Below are 15,270 nucleotides of genomic sequence, written 5' to 3'. Positions count from 1 at the left end.
AGGCAGACCATACTCAAAATGAATTTAATCGAGATACATTTTATTTCTTGACCACCATCACGAAAAATTATTAGGTAATCTCAGAGTATTACGTGACTATATTTTCTCACTAATTATCATTTGTTATACCCTTCTATGTTCATCAATCAGCCAACACAAAATCAAATATCTCATATTCTCCATCAATCATACTATATCATGAAACACCACGTGACCGTACGTACTACCAAATAATCACCCTCACATTCACATTACTTATTCCAATTCCGTAACATTTTGAAATATAGTACACGTTAAACTAAATACTAAAATCTAAAACATAGTCACAATTTTAAATCCTGCAAGTGTGACTTGAAAATCCTAGAAAAACACATATGTTCCTATCCTCAAACAGAATTGAAAATTCTTTGGCCAGGTGACAATATAAACTTGGGATCAAACTGAGCTTTCCTCTGTTGAAAAGTATCCCATTTGGAGCCAAAATGATTCATCCAATCTTCCTTGGTTCTGTAATGGGGAAGATACTGCTTAGCCTTGATTCCAGCTTTGTCACAAAAATCTAGTATTTGTTTATTTTGATCTTCCAATACTTCCCAGTTGCCATTGTCAACACTTGAAAGCAACAACCCAATAGAGTAAAATGTATCTTCTTCTGGTATGACTGCAGACATCCTATCATCCCACCTGCAATTTATGTTTCACATGCCTCATTATTTTAAATCACATCATTATAAACAGTGTCACCAATTTTTTTATTTTTTATTATTATTTGATAAAGTCCGAGTACAACTTCTCTGCCATCTATATTTGTGAACCAAACTGTTCAGTTGGCCCGAATAACCCACAGCAGGCCCAACTGTGTTAAGATGATTCATTCATTTTGTAACTTTGTATGGGTAGATTGTTGATTTAAAAAACAAAAAAAAATTAAATTGATCTGATAATCATAGTCGTATTATCTTATTACAATTATCTTCAAAACAATAATAATAAATAGATAATTTCTTTTGAATATTATTCTTATCGTCCATTTTTTGATGAAAAATATAGCTATAATTATTAGACGAATTTGATTTTTTTCATGTATGATCTGTACAAAGAGCTGCAATTCGACTCTACAATGGATTTTACAATCCTAATTAGACGATATAACCCACAAATGTGAACTGGAGAGGAACCTTGCTCAAAATAATATAAAGGGTCAGTTACACTGACCTCGCTTGAGATTTGAAGAAAATACATGTTAATTTTGATCTCTTTAATTTAACATCATTAAAAAAAAATTGTCAAGGTAATTATATTAAAACTATAGAGAGGTTAAATTTACCCTAAATGTAAAATATGTTACATATAATTTATATACAACAATGTGATTAGTATTTTAGATTTGAGCTTGTCGTTAATCAAATTGAATTAATAAACAAGCCGTGTTCAAATAAATCATCACTATGATGTCATATTGATTTAATTTATTTAGAAGGGGAATTACTTAACAGTGTAATAGGAAAAAAAATATATATACACAAATATAAAAGGGTACAAGTCTTCATGGCTTTTCACTTACATTTCATTACAAAATCACTTGCACCCTCTATATATTTGCAATTTTTCTTTTCTGCTGTTACGTAATTCTCCATATTTAAAATACTATTGACAGAGGAACATGTACTTTTTTAAGACAGAGAATCTTATCCCAAATAACAATAATATATATATATATATATATACATACTTGTTTGTTTGTTTGTTTAGGGGAAAAAAACGAGGAGGGATTGAGAAGAATTACTTGTGTCGGGTGAGTGGGTAAAGAAGAATGGGTCCAATGGTGTGATTTTGTTTGTGGAGAATATCAGCAAAAACAGCTGCATTGAATTCCATAATACCAGACTTTCCTACAAATAGGTTTAGCCATGGATGTGCTACTTCCCACATTCCTTTTTCTCGAAGCTTTAGCTCTCCACTTCTTACTCTGTTAAGAAACCCTACCAAAGAGTCATCTTTCTTGAACATCATCCCTGGAATAAACCTCAACCCTTTCACCAGCTGTCGGATTTCCTATAATCCAAAACAAAAAATTAAAAAAAATTATATATAATTATGATTAAAAAAGTGTCTTGAGACATGTTCAAATGTCTATGAAGTGTTAGTACTTCACAATTAACATTAAAATTGATACATCACATAGCGAGTTCTATAGTGTCGGTGACTCTGTCCAATATGAACATGACGTACATCACATGGCAAGTTCTATAGTGTCGGTGTCCCATAAGTGTCCAATATGAACATCACATATATTTTGAAGTGTCAATATTTCATAATTTCAAAATGCAAATTAAATTCATTGTTAGCGTAACTATGTCCATAATACAAAATTTAAATCTACATGTTAAATTAAAAATTTGGGCACTCATTGAATGGTTTTTGGGGTACATATCATTTTTATTTGTGTACTTACACACAACAAAAGCATGCTTACACACTAATATTTTCTAAATATAATTACTTCTAGATATATAGATAGCATTATTATGAAAAATATTAATAAATAGCATGCTACATATTTGAATTATTTTAGGCAAGTAAATTATGATAATGAAAAAAAGAAAAAGATAAGTACCTCATCAACAGTGTCAATGGTAAGATCATCATAATACTTGACCACTTCTAAGCAGTAGATGATACCATGTTTGGTTAACAGAGAATTAATTTTGAGTTGATCGGATGGTGAGAAAAAGGAAGCCCTCCAATTGTTTGGAGGGCTCTGATGCATGATTAGAGAACCTTCCACATAATCAAGTCCATTGATGGAGATGAGGTGTTCTTGGTCTCTTGTGAAGGCAGTGAAATCATGGTACAACATTCGAACCCATTTCACCTGCAAAACACTTATTAAGGCTCTGTTTGGCATTTTTTCAAGTTCAAAAAAAAAAAAAAAATTAACACTAACTTTTTTCACTTCATAAATAAGTTAAAAAAAGAAAAAAAAGAAAAAAAAAAGAAAGAAAAAGAAGAAGTCAATTTAACAAACAAGCACTAAATCAATAAAAATGAAAAATACATGAAACCCCTATCATTTTTTACCCCTACAACCTTTAATTGATTTGTGACCACATTATATATATATATATATATATATATTTTTTTTTTTTTTTTGTTCTCCACTCTCTCTCCTCCCCCTCTCTCACAAAAGTGTGGGGGTGCTGGGCTCTGGATCATTTCCCATAAAAATATTTGCACAACCAACATTTTGGTTGGACCTCAAAAGGAAACAAATCTCAAATCTTGTATTGTAATATTCTGTTTCAACATATATGTTTGATTTGTATTGTAATATTCTGTTTCAACATATATGTTTGATTTGTACACTGACAATGGCTAAAATTGTATGTTGAGTTACTGAATTTATTATCCTCAATATTAGAGATCATAAAAAAATTATTAAAAATTTAATACAATACTTACATAATGTGATAAGAGACTCAAATCATATGAGATCTACACTTATGTGAGTATTATGTAAAAATTTTGATAATTTTTTTAGGAGTCTTCCATTTAAGTTTATTATTTATGTTTTTCCACATGGAAAATTATGATGCTCCTAGGGCAAGTTTATATGGTGTCTCAACTTAAGTTTTATTGGTTAAAATAGTAGAATCTATACTTTTGATTTGGATTGTGGGACACAACATGACAAGTGTCATGTGATGAATGATGTAGAACATTATTCCAAAAATTTTCAAAAACTTTTCTTTCAACATAATCATTTACCCCATCTAAAATAATAATAATAATAATAATAATAATAATAATAATCTTTTATGTGTGGTTAGAGGTAATTATAATTTTAGGTAGATAGTAAGATTCGAATACATAATTTATTATTTACTATATTATATTGTATTGTTAGCTGCAATCTTATCATAAAAAACTTGAACTGTTAAACAATAATAATTTTATTATTTATATTCTCAATAATCACGAAGTGAGTGAAACCAATTAATCTATTTTGGTTGATTGGGTGAAAATAAAGTTGGCTCCGTCTACAAGCTTTGTCCAATACATGCCACAATAGTACTCCTAAATTAATAACCAACAATGATTTAGATCATTAAAAAATACATCACTAATAGTATTAATGTATTGAAAATAGCAATAAATAAATAAAAAAACAAAAAAACAAGACATAGAAAGTGGGCGGAGCCCACTGCCACATCATTAGTGCTCCCCTAATGTTATATTTTTAATGCTCCCAAGCATTTTTCATTAGCAACTTACGTTAGTGGTGTTCAATCTTGGAGTTGCTTAATCCATTAATTTATTAGAGCATTTCCAATACATGAAGTACCTAACACAAGGTTAGATGTGAATGTTTTATTCTTCTTTATTTATTTATTATATATATACATGTTTATACAAACTTAAATATTTTATTGGCGTATCATTTGCTTACTACTTTAACAATTTCCTAAGACATAAAATTAGGTCTAATTTTATTACTTTTTATCACTATTATGACAATTTTAAGAGCAAAAATAACAAGACAGTTAGAATTGAAAAAATTATTTACCACAAGGTGGGGAGTGCAACTTTTATTGAAGTTTGTTTTACACAACGATGTGTTTGTAATTATTTTTAGTCTTCTACATTAATTTGTAATTTCTCCATTTTAATAGCTGTGGTTGACCAGCTCAATATAACAAATAAATATTTTAGAGAAAAAAATTTAGGAATGAAATCACTTTTTTACGGACCAAATAGCTTAGTTTTTACAAGTGTTTTGTATTTTTAGGAATTGTATATTTACTGCTGAGACTAAAATTTCTGTCTGAAAAAGTAAAATTTTAAGGCACTATTTTCTCTTTAAAAATGCATTTATTAGCAATATTTCTAACTTTTTGTCCCTGCATTTTTCTATTTTTTTATTTTTATGATGACCTTTTAGTGATAATGAGTGAAAACTGATCTCCTAATATTTTTTCCAACAAATTTTTTTCTTTGAGGGTGAAAAAATTTAATGTCTGAACCTTTATATTATACAGTGGCTCAGTGTACATGTGCTTTTATTTAGATTTCATGCAAGTGGTGTTTCGTGCATACCCTGTTTGGAGCCACCTCTAGTGCAATTCTTGCTCTGGTAATGATCCCAAATTGGCCTAGACCTCCTAGAACTGCATAAAACAAATCTGAGTTGATGTGTTTGGAACACCTCACAAGGTCTCCTTTCCCTGCCAAAAAAGAAAAAAGAAAAAGCCTTAGTAGAAAATGTAAAAATATTTGCATGCATGCAAAAGCTAACACACTAAAATTGTCTTCAAACATTATGTGATAGAAGATCTTACTTTAAATGAAATAACACAACAACATTATATTACATTAGTCCTTATATTAGGGGTACATAATACAACAAAAATCTGGCACCCTGTCAGGTGAATCCCTACCTAAAAGATATCTTGGCTGAGAAATGGGTCCTTAATTTTGGAACTACTCTTTATTTATGAGTATGACACAATATTCTTGCATATCAAGCAAAAATCTCCATGACTTCAAATCTAGATCTCGCCCATTTTTAACTCTTACTTGTATAAAATTATTGATTTTTTTTTTTTATTCAAGTTGTCGATTTATTATTTTTTGTGTCTCTTTTTAAGAGACAACATGGCAAATGTACGGACATAAATTTTGTGAAACAATGCTTCAAAACTTTGAAAATCTTTTGAAAGTTCCGAAAGTGCATGAATATTAGAAAGGTGGCATTGACAATATGTTAAGATAGATTTTAAATATGAAAACAATCTGTGGATACAAGAGTGAGATTGCATATATCTCTAATTATTCTCAAGCTCCCCAGTAGGGAGCCTCGTGGGATACCGATCTAGAGAATGGGATATCGACACTTGCATATCATATCACCTGTTACGTAACAAAATTTTAAACTTTCAATACAATTATTTTACAGTTTTAAATATCAACCGTTACGTGTCTATACATCAACCATCGACCGTTACATGTCATATCAACCGTTACATATCAAAATTTTAGACTTGCATTATTGTTATTAATCAATATGTCAATTGATATTATCTCTCATGCCGTTATTTAAAATCATCTGTTATATATCGATATATTAGATAATATTATTCGATATGGACTGATATACGATGATATCGCTAATTCCGATATTATTCTAAAACGGTTATATAAAAATATAAGAGAGAAAGAAAGAGTATAGATAATATGAATACCAGTAATAACATCCATTTCATAAACATTGCTGATTTGGGGGCCATAAAGGAAAGATTGGCCACTAACTCCAGCATTAGAGAGAGTCCCACCAACAGTGAGGTACAAGTAATCTGTCCAAGAAACAGGTGCAAGCCCATGTTCAAGTGTGGCTCTCAGAACATCAATCCAGAGCTGTTCACCACCAACATCTGCATAAAACCCTAATGAAGGGTTCTGAGAAACCCTAATACCACTTTCATTACTAGAAAGTTTCAAAGAACTCATTTCCACCACAACCCCATTTTTCGCCATGGCTTGGCCTCTCAGCGAGTGGCCTCGGCCTCTGGCCGCCACGGTGAAAGGGTTCGGAGAGTTGTAAGAAAATTTTACGAGTGAGACAATGTCGTTAATGGATGATGGGTAGAGAACTGCAATTGGGTTAGCTTGAACAAGCTTACCAAAGTCAGTAGAGGCTAGTTTAGTAGCATTACTATCTATATGAAGCCTATTGGCCATCTCTAGGGATAGAAGTTGATGTGGGAGTGAACCAGTACTAGTCCATGGACTTAATTTCCCTACAATGGAGATTAGACGAATTATAATAAAAAAAACAATGAGAAATACAGGAACTGGAGGACTGGTTGCCATGAGAGAGAGAGAGAGAGAGAGAGAGATGGTAAAATAAGTTGGTAATGTTTGGTGGACGGGAGGGGTGGTGTATGTAATCTTATATATAGGAGACGGAGGAGCAATTTGGAAGTATGGTAAAAAGTTTTTTTTTTTTTTTTTTTTTTTTTTGGCTTTTTATCAAAAAATTTCAAAAAAGTCACAAAAAAATTACTAAAAATCAGTTTCTTTTTTTTGTCAAAAAAAAAATCATCAAAAAAGTTAAAAAATTAAAAATTTATCTTTTTATCAACTTTTCAAGCTCGTTTGGCAAAAAAAGACAAAATAAACTTTTTAATCTAATAAGACAAAATAACACATCTAACCTATCATCTTTTCATTTTTTCTCTCACAAAAATCAAAAAAGTTAAAAAATTTATCCTAAACGAGACTTTTTAACCATAAACTAAATAGTCAAAAAGTCAACCCACATCCCAAACGAATCGATATTAGTAGTGCGTATATTTTATTTCTTGTGTGGTTTTGGTCCCTGTATTTTTGATTGGTTCAATTTTAATACTTAATTTTAGATATAGATATTGTTTCAATTTGCTCCAATTAATAATATTGTTAGTATTTTTTTAAAAGAAAATTATTACTAAATTTATTAAAATTAACTGACTGAGTTAAATAATTTTATAATTTTTTCTTAAAAATGGCACGTGACACTTATATATATATTTTTCATAAAAAAAATATTAATAATTACAATCAATTGGATTAAATTGAGACAAAATCATAAATTTAAAATCAAAATCGAGTCAATTAAAAGCATAAAAATTAAAATAACATAAAGAATAAAGTATAGGAACTACCATTATAATTTGTAGTATATATACACATATTAGTGGGAGAAATTATTTAATAATATCAGAACACCACGTTGTCATACTCCAAGCTAATTATTAATTATTTAGCCTTTATTTTTCATTCCTAACATAAATTATGGACCTTATCTACCTTTACAAATCAAAATTTTACAAATTAAAATTTTATAAAGTATCATGTGTCTATATTTTAAAAATACTAAATAACTACCCTATTAGTGGAGGGACGATTTGATGGTTAATAGTTTTGAATAATTTGATAAAAATATTATTGGATGAGATAGTTATTAGATACGAAATGTATTATTGAAAGGGGCAACGTATAACTAAGGGTGCTGTTGGGTTTGAGGCCGCTTTTGAATCATTGCAAAAATTAAATTGTTTGGACAATTGTAATTACAAAATTAAATCCCTTTCTTATTTTTTTTTTTTTAAAAAATGATAATTATATAATTTAGATTATAAATTATTTATTATTTTGATGATAAATATAATCTAATAATATATGCACAATATTTTGATTAATATAATTTTTTTTTTTTTTTTTAAGTATGATCTTCTCCGCATGCCCTTTGATATAAACAATTACAATTATGAAGATAGATTCTGTGATGGGTTCATGAACGTCTAACAGCATCGCATCTCAAGTTGATTTTGTCAACAAGAAGAAATCCTAGCCTTATTTGAGGGGGGTAAAAAAAAAAAAAGTGTGATGTAGAATTTATATAATAAAATAGAAATGAGAGAGAAAGTGCGATGTAGAATTTATATATTATAATATAATGGAAATGGGAGAGAAAGTGCATGGAAACTGAGGATGAAATCTTGGTTTGCAGAGGAAAAATCTGGGTGGTGAGTATGGGAGGTTGATTTTTCAAAGATCTGAAATGACGAGTCTTATTCTTTTTTAACCTTTTTTTCGCAACGTCATGATTTTCTCGAGGTAAGCATTCACCCATTCAAAAATTTTACTTCAAATTTTATAGATAAAATATAAATATATCTCATAAAATTTAATTAAAATATGAGTTATTTTTTTTAATTTTAAAAATTATATTTTATTTTTTGAGATTTTTAATTTTATAACAAATCATCTCTTTTATTAATAAATTATCAAATTAATTAATAATTTTTACTATGTTAGAAATATGTTTCAATTGATAATTTAGGTAATTTTATTATTGTATAGGGAGTAATTATGAATTTTATTTTTTTTAGTTAATTTTATTAAATAAAAAATTATAACAATGAAGTATTTGTAATTTTCTACAAGGGACAATCTGTATGTTAAGCAAACATTATTGAGTATATTTATAATTTATCCAAATTTTATTTAGCCATCGTTTGGCATGAGCTAAACGGAGGCTTTTTGACAAAAATAGTCACAAAACAATAAAATAATCAAAAAATTAAAAAGTCAACTCACATTCTAATCAAACCCTTAAAAATATTTGTGATCAGATTATATAAATTTAATTTCAACCATACAATTTTATTTTAGGTAAAAATTTGAGCCATTTTTCTGAGGTTAACACAATTGCTTGATAAACATTTCACCAATGGGATTAGAACATCTGCCATTTTTCTTTTTTGGAATTAATTTTATAAATGGCATCCAAATATGTGTAATGTATTATTTTGGTTCTCATGTGTTTGTAGAAATTTAATGTATAAAGAGAAATGATTGTATTATTGATTGATATATTGATATATTTATTACAATGATTCATGATTCCTATATATAGAAGAGGGTGAGTGTGTAGTAGGTAAGGAGTAGGTGAAGTGGAGGTGGTAGTGGTGTAGTGGGTTAGGTTTAGTGGAGTAGGTTTAAGTGGGTGAAGTAGGTGATAGGTTTAAACAGCCCCCCGCAAACTCAAGGGGGATAGGAACTAGCCAACTTGAGTTTGGAGAGAGTAACAAAACAAGAAAATAGACGAATACATAAAAGAAAAGAGGATAGGAGACACTGTATGGTCGTGTCAGACCGATGGTGAAGACACTGTATGGTGGTGTCATAACGTTGTAGAGGACACTGGATGGTTGTGTCAGACCGATGTAGAAGACAGTTTATGGGGTCATGTCGGACCGTTGTAGCAGACAATGTTGTGATAGTTGTTGTGACAGTTTACGGAGTCTTGCTGGACCCTTGTAGAAACTAACCGAATCAATGTCGGGACAGTTTACAGAGTCTTGTCGGACCTATGAAGGAGCTAACCGGAATCAATGTCGGGACAGTTTACAGAGTCTTATCGGACCCTTGAAGGAACTAACCGGAATCAATGTCGGGACAGTTTACAGAGTCTTGTCGGACCCTTGAAGGAGCTAACCGGAATCAATGTCGGGACAGTTTACAGAGTTTTGTCGGACCCCTAAAAAGTCACACCCTCAAAAGGTGTGCCCAATCTATCAAAAGGCGTGCCCAATCCATAAAAAGGCGTGCCAGATATGATGGCGAGGCACGTGAGTGCCTTGGCTGGCGCGCCCGTTTGTCGTCTGGCGTCAAGTGGCGCACGATACGCGTGGCTGCCTCGGCTATTTAACCAAGACGGAGGCTGAGGCTGAGGCAGAAACTGAGACAGAAAAACTGAGAGAAACCTCTGAAAAATTCTTCGTTTTGCTGAGAGAGAAACTCTGTAATACGCTGTAACACTCTGTTGTCCAGAAAATGGCTTCGTCTTCCCGTGGGCTGCTCACTCTCTTTCCCGTCCTCAATGAGTCAACAAGAGAGAGAACTGGTGCGGTGGCCAGTGAACCTCAACCAAACACCTCTGTGTTTGCTCCGTTGAACTTTCCGATGCGGTCGGTGGAGCAAAAAATGGCGGTGCAAACTGATATCGAGGCCAATCAGTATACTCTGAAGTCATGTGTGGAAACCATGACTGCAGTCACAAACTTGTCGCACCGGCTACAGAGCAGAACAAATGAGGTGCAACAGTTAAACTCCCAGCTGGCTCTGCTCCAACGCATGTATAAGGATGCGCGATCAGAGATAAGTGTGCTAAAGGCAGAAAACAAGGAGCTGAAGCGGAAGGCCACCGTGATGTTCCGATTTGGAGGTCCACCATATGCTGTGGTGGAGGAGCAGGGAGGAGGCAACGTGCTTGGTGGTCTAGGAAACACGGAGGCAACACCGTCAAGGGCCGTCCAAGACGGAGGCAAGAAGAAGAGACCGGCTGCAGAGTAGAGAAGAAATGTCGGTGTGTGGCCGTCTGCAGAAAAGAAAACAAAGCCGTTGTTGTGTTTTTTTTTTTTTTTGTGTGTGTGTGTAAAATTGTGATCGGGGTTAATCCCTGAGATGAATAAATTATGGTTTGGTGTGCAAAGCTATATGGTATGAATGGAATTTGAAAAAGATAAAAAATAATGTGAAAGAAAAATAAAGAAAGAAATAATAAAAAATATATTTGAAATCAAAATGAAAGATGGGGAAATAAGGAAAGTGGTTTGGAGAAAATAAATAAAAATAATGGATTTTGAAATCAAACGGAGGAGAGAGAGGGGACAAGCCCATGTGAGGGAAAGAGGGGTTTAAAGAAAGTGAGGGAGTGGGTTGATTAAAAAAAAGGATTGTGGGTTTGAAAGTGGAAAGATGAGAGAGAGAGAGAGAGAGAGAGAGTGAATTTGTTTGCTTTAACAAGATGACAAACTTGGGCACAAGTCTTCCACTGTGAGAATAAACCCATAAGTTCTCTTAAACATCTCCCGAAGACCACCATATTGTTTAACAGAAATGCCACATAGAACTAACACGTAGAATGCCCACATGGATGCCCACAAGAAGAAACACACAACTGGTTTCCAAGAGAAACAAATTAGTTGCACTGGTTGATTTTTCAGTTCCTTCTGTTGACCTGTCAGTTCACAGGAATTCCTTTGCAGTAACAATTTCCTTGGGGGAGCATCTGGACCATAACCTAATAAAAGAATCACCGGTACAATCAGAATAGCAGGATAAAGGGACAAATGTGTTGCTATGACCCATCCAAAAGCTGCCAATGGAATTTGTCGTGTACAAGCTCCATAAAGTGACAGTATGATGACCAAATTTTCAATTGGAGAAGTAGACAAACCCACACAACTGACTATGGTAAAAGGATTCCATAAGTACACCAGAGCAGCCATATCCCCAGATGAAAGAATCTCTGAATTTTCCAACAGTCCAACAAGGCCTAGTGATTTCAATCTTTGAGAATATGCTTTTTGAAGATTTAGGCCAGTTGAACGAATAAGCATTGCAGTGTCAAAATCTGCATAGGGAGACATCGAGGACTGTTTCAACCAGTAACCTTCAGCCAGGCGGCGGAGGGAGGTGAGAGGAGTGGAGACTTTGGGACGAGAGGACATGTCTTGTGTTCTTACATCTGAACACATACACGGTACCGAGACAGTTAGAACAGGTCGGCGGCAGCACATGTAGCTCGCATGAGCAGTGAATGAGAAGGATGATGGACGGACCAACGACGTATTGGGTAGGCGTCGTGGTCAGCAGTCACGGCTGACAGACGCAGCAATATTGCAAGTGCTGGACACGAAGCATGCAAACCATGCAAGTTGGGATGGTCGGCGACAGTGCCCGGAGTTGCAGCAAGGCAATCTGTATCTGCAGTAGGCCGAAATGAAACACTGGTTGCGAGAAGAGTTGGCGTCAATTCGAGCTAGCAGTGGTTTGAGTTGCTGCAGTGGTTGGAGGTTTTGGTAGGTTTTAATTGGTTGAGGTCTGGCGGGCGGTTAAGGCAAAGTTGCCGCCCGCCAGAAGGCGAAGAGCACCAAGAGCTTAACCTTGCTCTGATACCATGTAGAAATTTAATGTATAAAGAGAAATGATTGTATTATTGATTGATATATTGATATATTTATTACAATGATTCATGATTCCTATATATAGAAGAGGGTGAGTGTGTAGTAGGTAAGGAGTAGGTGAAGTGGAGGTGGTAGTGGTGTAGTGGGTTAGGTTTAGTGGAGTAGGTAAGGTGGTAGTGGTGTAGTGGGTTAGGTTTAGTGGAGTAGGTTTAAGTGGGTGAAGTAGGTGATAGATTTTAACATGTTTAAAATAGGAAAAATTACATTTCAATAGAGCAGTAGCCTACATTTTTATGATAGTGCAACTTTCTTGTGTGTATGGTATAAATTCATTTATGAGCTTAGTGCAACTCTTCCTATATGTTAGAATTACACTATTTTTTTAAAAAAAAAATATTATAGTGTAATTATTTTGTAACTGTCCCATCAATTTGTAATTTTTCCTTTAAAATATGTCAATTTGGTGTCTAAATTATTAATTTTGTAAGGAAATGTTTTCTCCCTCCATTTCCATCTACAATTGAACAAAAGTAAAGTATTTTTATCAAACCACTTATAACACTGAACATATTTTATTCTGATTAGAGGAAGTAGGGGTGGGCAACGGTTTATCCGAACCGTTCAAACCGCCCAATCCGCCCAACCCGCATATAAATGGGCGGTTTCGCAAACATAATGCGGGCGGATGCGGTTTGAAATATGACAAATTTGCGGGTTGCGGGCGGGTCGCGGTTTAAACTCGCAACCCGCAAAAACCGCCCGCACTTTAATTATTATTATTATTATTATTATTATTTATATACCAACTTTGTAACTTTTACAGGAGTACCATTATATTATCTATGACATTAGGATCTTTATTTTTAAGTATTTCTCAACTTTCTTAATGCCGTAGAATTATCAAGTCCTAAACTTGGTTTCTTATATGATTTTCATTTGTGATTCATCCACTTTTTCCTAATAAAATTTTCCTTCTAATTGTCGATGGAATTTATAGTTTGATTATTGATTACTGAACTGATAATTCTAATTGAGTACAACCTTCAATGCATTGATATATATTTTTTTCATGGCAAAAATGTTAGTGTAGAGTCTCTTTGTTTTGGGTACTTTCATTTAATGCATTGATATTCAATTTTTATTTGTAAACTCATCAAAAAATTGTTATCACAAATATATAAAATGAATTTGATGCCTAAATTCGCTGGGAAAAAAAAACTTGAAAATTAATTTTTAAAGAAAAAAAGTGTAAACCGCAAACCGCCCGCAACCGCCCGCACATTTGCAAACCCTATCCGCACAAACCGCAAACCGCACTGCGGGCGGTTGCGGGTTCACTTTTTCCCAAACCGCATAGATGCGGGCGGGTCAAAACCGAACCGCAAACCGCACAAAACCGATCCGCGAACACCCCTAAGAGGAAGAGAGTAAGGTATTTTTATCAAATCACCTACTCGTTTGGCAAGAGGCTATTTTAGCTAATTAGCAAAAAAGTTACTAAATTAGCCAAAAAGCCAACAACACATACCAAAAAGTCAAAGATTCTCTTTTCTCTTTACTTTTTGCACATCTTTTCGTAATTAGCCAAAAAGTCATCCCAAACATACAAGTTTTTTTTACCTACCTTTTTAGCTAAATAGCCAAAAAGTTACTAAATCAGCCTGTTCCCAAACGAGGCCTGAATATATGTTTTTTGATCGGCGACAAGTAGTGGTTAGTTGTTAGATGGAATTTATGAGAGTTAACTTTTCTGCTCTTGCAAAATATCAAATGTTTGTCTCTTAATTCAATCATTTCTTAAGGAGAGTTAAATCCATAACCTTTCCCTTAGGACTAAACCATTGGGAGAGTTATGATGGCCAAATAAATTAAGCCCAAGTAGTTTATAATATTGAATATATTAGAAATTAAATTAATACAATTAAAATATTAAAAATCAAAATGAAAACAAATAAATAGGCATGCTTTTCAGTGCCAAACTAATTAGGATCGATTAATTTTACTGCGATACGTTTTACACTCACCTTTTATTGATGGATGTATCCTGTACTGAACATTTTTTTTAGATGGTGAGAACTTTGATTTGTCAGCAATAAAAGTTCATTTTTTATTTTTTAATTTTTTGGATAAAAAAGGGATCAAAATGAAAACAAATTACACACTTTAAGGACCATTTGTTTTTCACGTTTTCTTGATGTGTAAATATGATTCGATGAAAACGCACTTACTTTTGTTATCAATTATAAATGAAAATATTTGAATCAAAAAAAAATTATATATGAAAATGGAAGTAGCGACGTAGTGACAAAATTAATAGATTAAGGCTTGGTTTGGAAACTCTCTATTTTAGTTAAAGAGTCAAAAAATTACTAAATTAGCCAAAAATTCGACAACCTATACTAAAAAGTCAAAGATTTTCTTTTCTCTCTACTTTTTGTACATCTTTTCGTAAAAAGCCAAAAAGTCATCCCAAACATACTAGTTTTTTTTAGCTCATATTTTAGTCAAATAGCTAAAAAATTACTAAATTAGCATGTTCCCAAACGAGGCTTAAGAACCAAATTAATACATTTAAAATATTATGACCAAAATAATATAAGACACATATTATGAAGACCATATATTTGTGTATTTACCTTCCCTTTTTTTTTAATATATATTTTAAACTACAATAAGCATGCTTGGTTATCTTTTTCAAAACACTTTTCAGAAAATTTCACTTTCTTATTTTCTGTATTTTTTGTTTTTACTGATT

The 15,270-nt window shown here is 32.7% G+C and overlaps 2 protein-coding genes across 2 annotated transcripts; both read right to left on the bottom strand.

The window, feature by feature from the left end:
- Positions 1-221: 221 nt before the first annotated feature.
- On the bottom strand, positions 222-6,921 carry LOC114295033 (cytokinin dehydrogenase 3). The gene is made up of 5 exons (XM_028239213.2): positions 6,243-6,921; positions 5,098-5,225; positions 2,618-2,875; positions 1,787-2,055; positions 222-684 (listed from the first exon to the last, which is right to left on the bottom strand). Exons 1-5 carry the CDS (start codon positions 6,868-6,870, stop codon positions 387-389), a joined length of 1,581 nt encoding a protein of 526 aa, XP_028095014.2. The 5' UTR covers positions 6,871-6,921; the 3' UTR covers positions 222-386.
- A 4,224-nt stretch (positions 6,922-11,145) lies between these two features.
- Positions 11,146-12,188, bottom strand: LOC145790652 (uncharacterized). Its single transcript, XM_082868978.1, has one exon. The coding sequence runs from the start codon at positions 12,126-12,128 to the stop codon at positions 11,346-11,348; it is 783 nt and encodes a 260-aa protein (XP_082725104.1). The 5' UTR covers positions 12,129-12,188; the 3' UTR covers positions 11,146-11,345.
- Positions 12,189-15,270: the final 3,082 nt, after the last annotated feature.

Source organism: Camellia sinensis, chromosome 5 (genome assembly GCF_055761805.1).
Source record: "Camellia sinensis isolate YWXY chromosome 5, ASM5576180v1, whole genome shotgun sequence".
In the NCBI taxonomy this organism is placed as follows: domain Eukaryota; kingdom Viridiplantae; phylum Streptophyta; class Magnoliopsida; order Ericales; family Theaceae; genus Camellia; species Camellia sinensis.
The sequence above is the reverse complement of the archived record's forward strand: the minus strand, read 5'-3'. Positions and strand labels throughout refer to the sequence as shown.

Excerpts from the sequence above, each read along its gene's own strand:
- LOC145790652 (XM_082868978.1), bottom strand. The coding sequence starts at position 12,128 with ATGTGCTGCCGCCGACCTGTTCTAACTGTCTCGGTACCGTGTATGTGT.
- LOC114295033 (XM_028239213.2), bottom strand. The coding sequence starts at position 6,870 with ATGGCAACCAGTCCTCCAGTTCCTGTATTTCTCATTGTTTTTTTTATT. Across the intron at positions 2,876-5,097 it reads TAGAGGTGGCTCCAAACAGG|GTGAAATGGGTTCGAATGTT; the intron begins GTATGCACGAAA and ends AGTGTTTTGCAG. Across the intron at positions 2,056-2,617 it reads CCATTGACACTGTTGATGAG|GAAATCCGACAGCTGGTGAA; the intron begins GTACTTATCTTT and ends TTTGGATTATAG.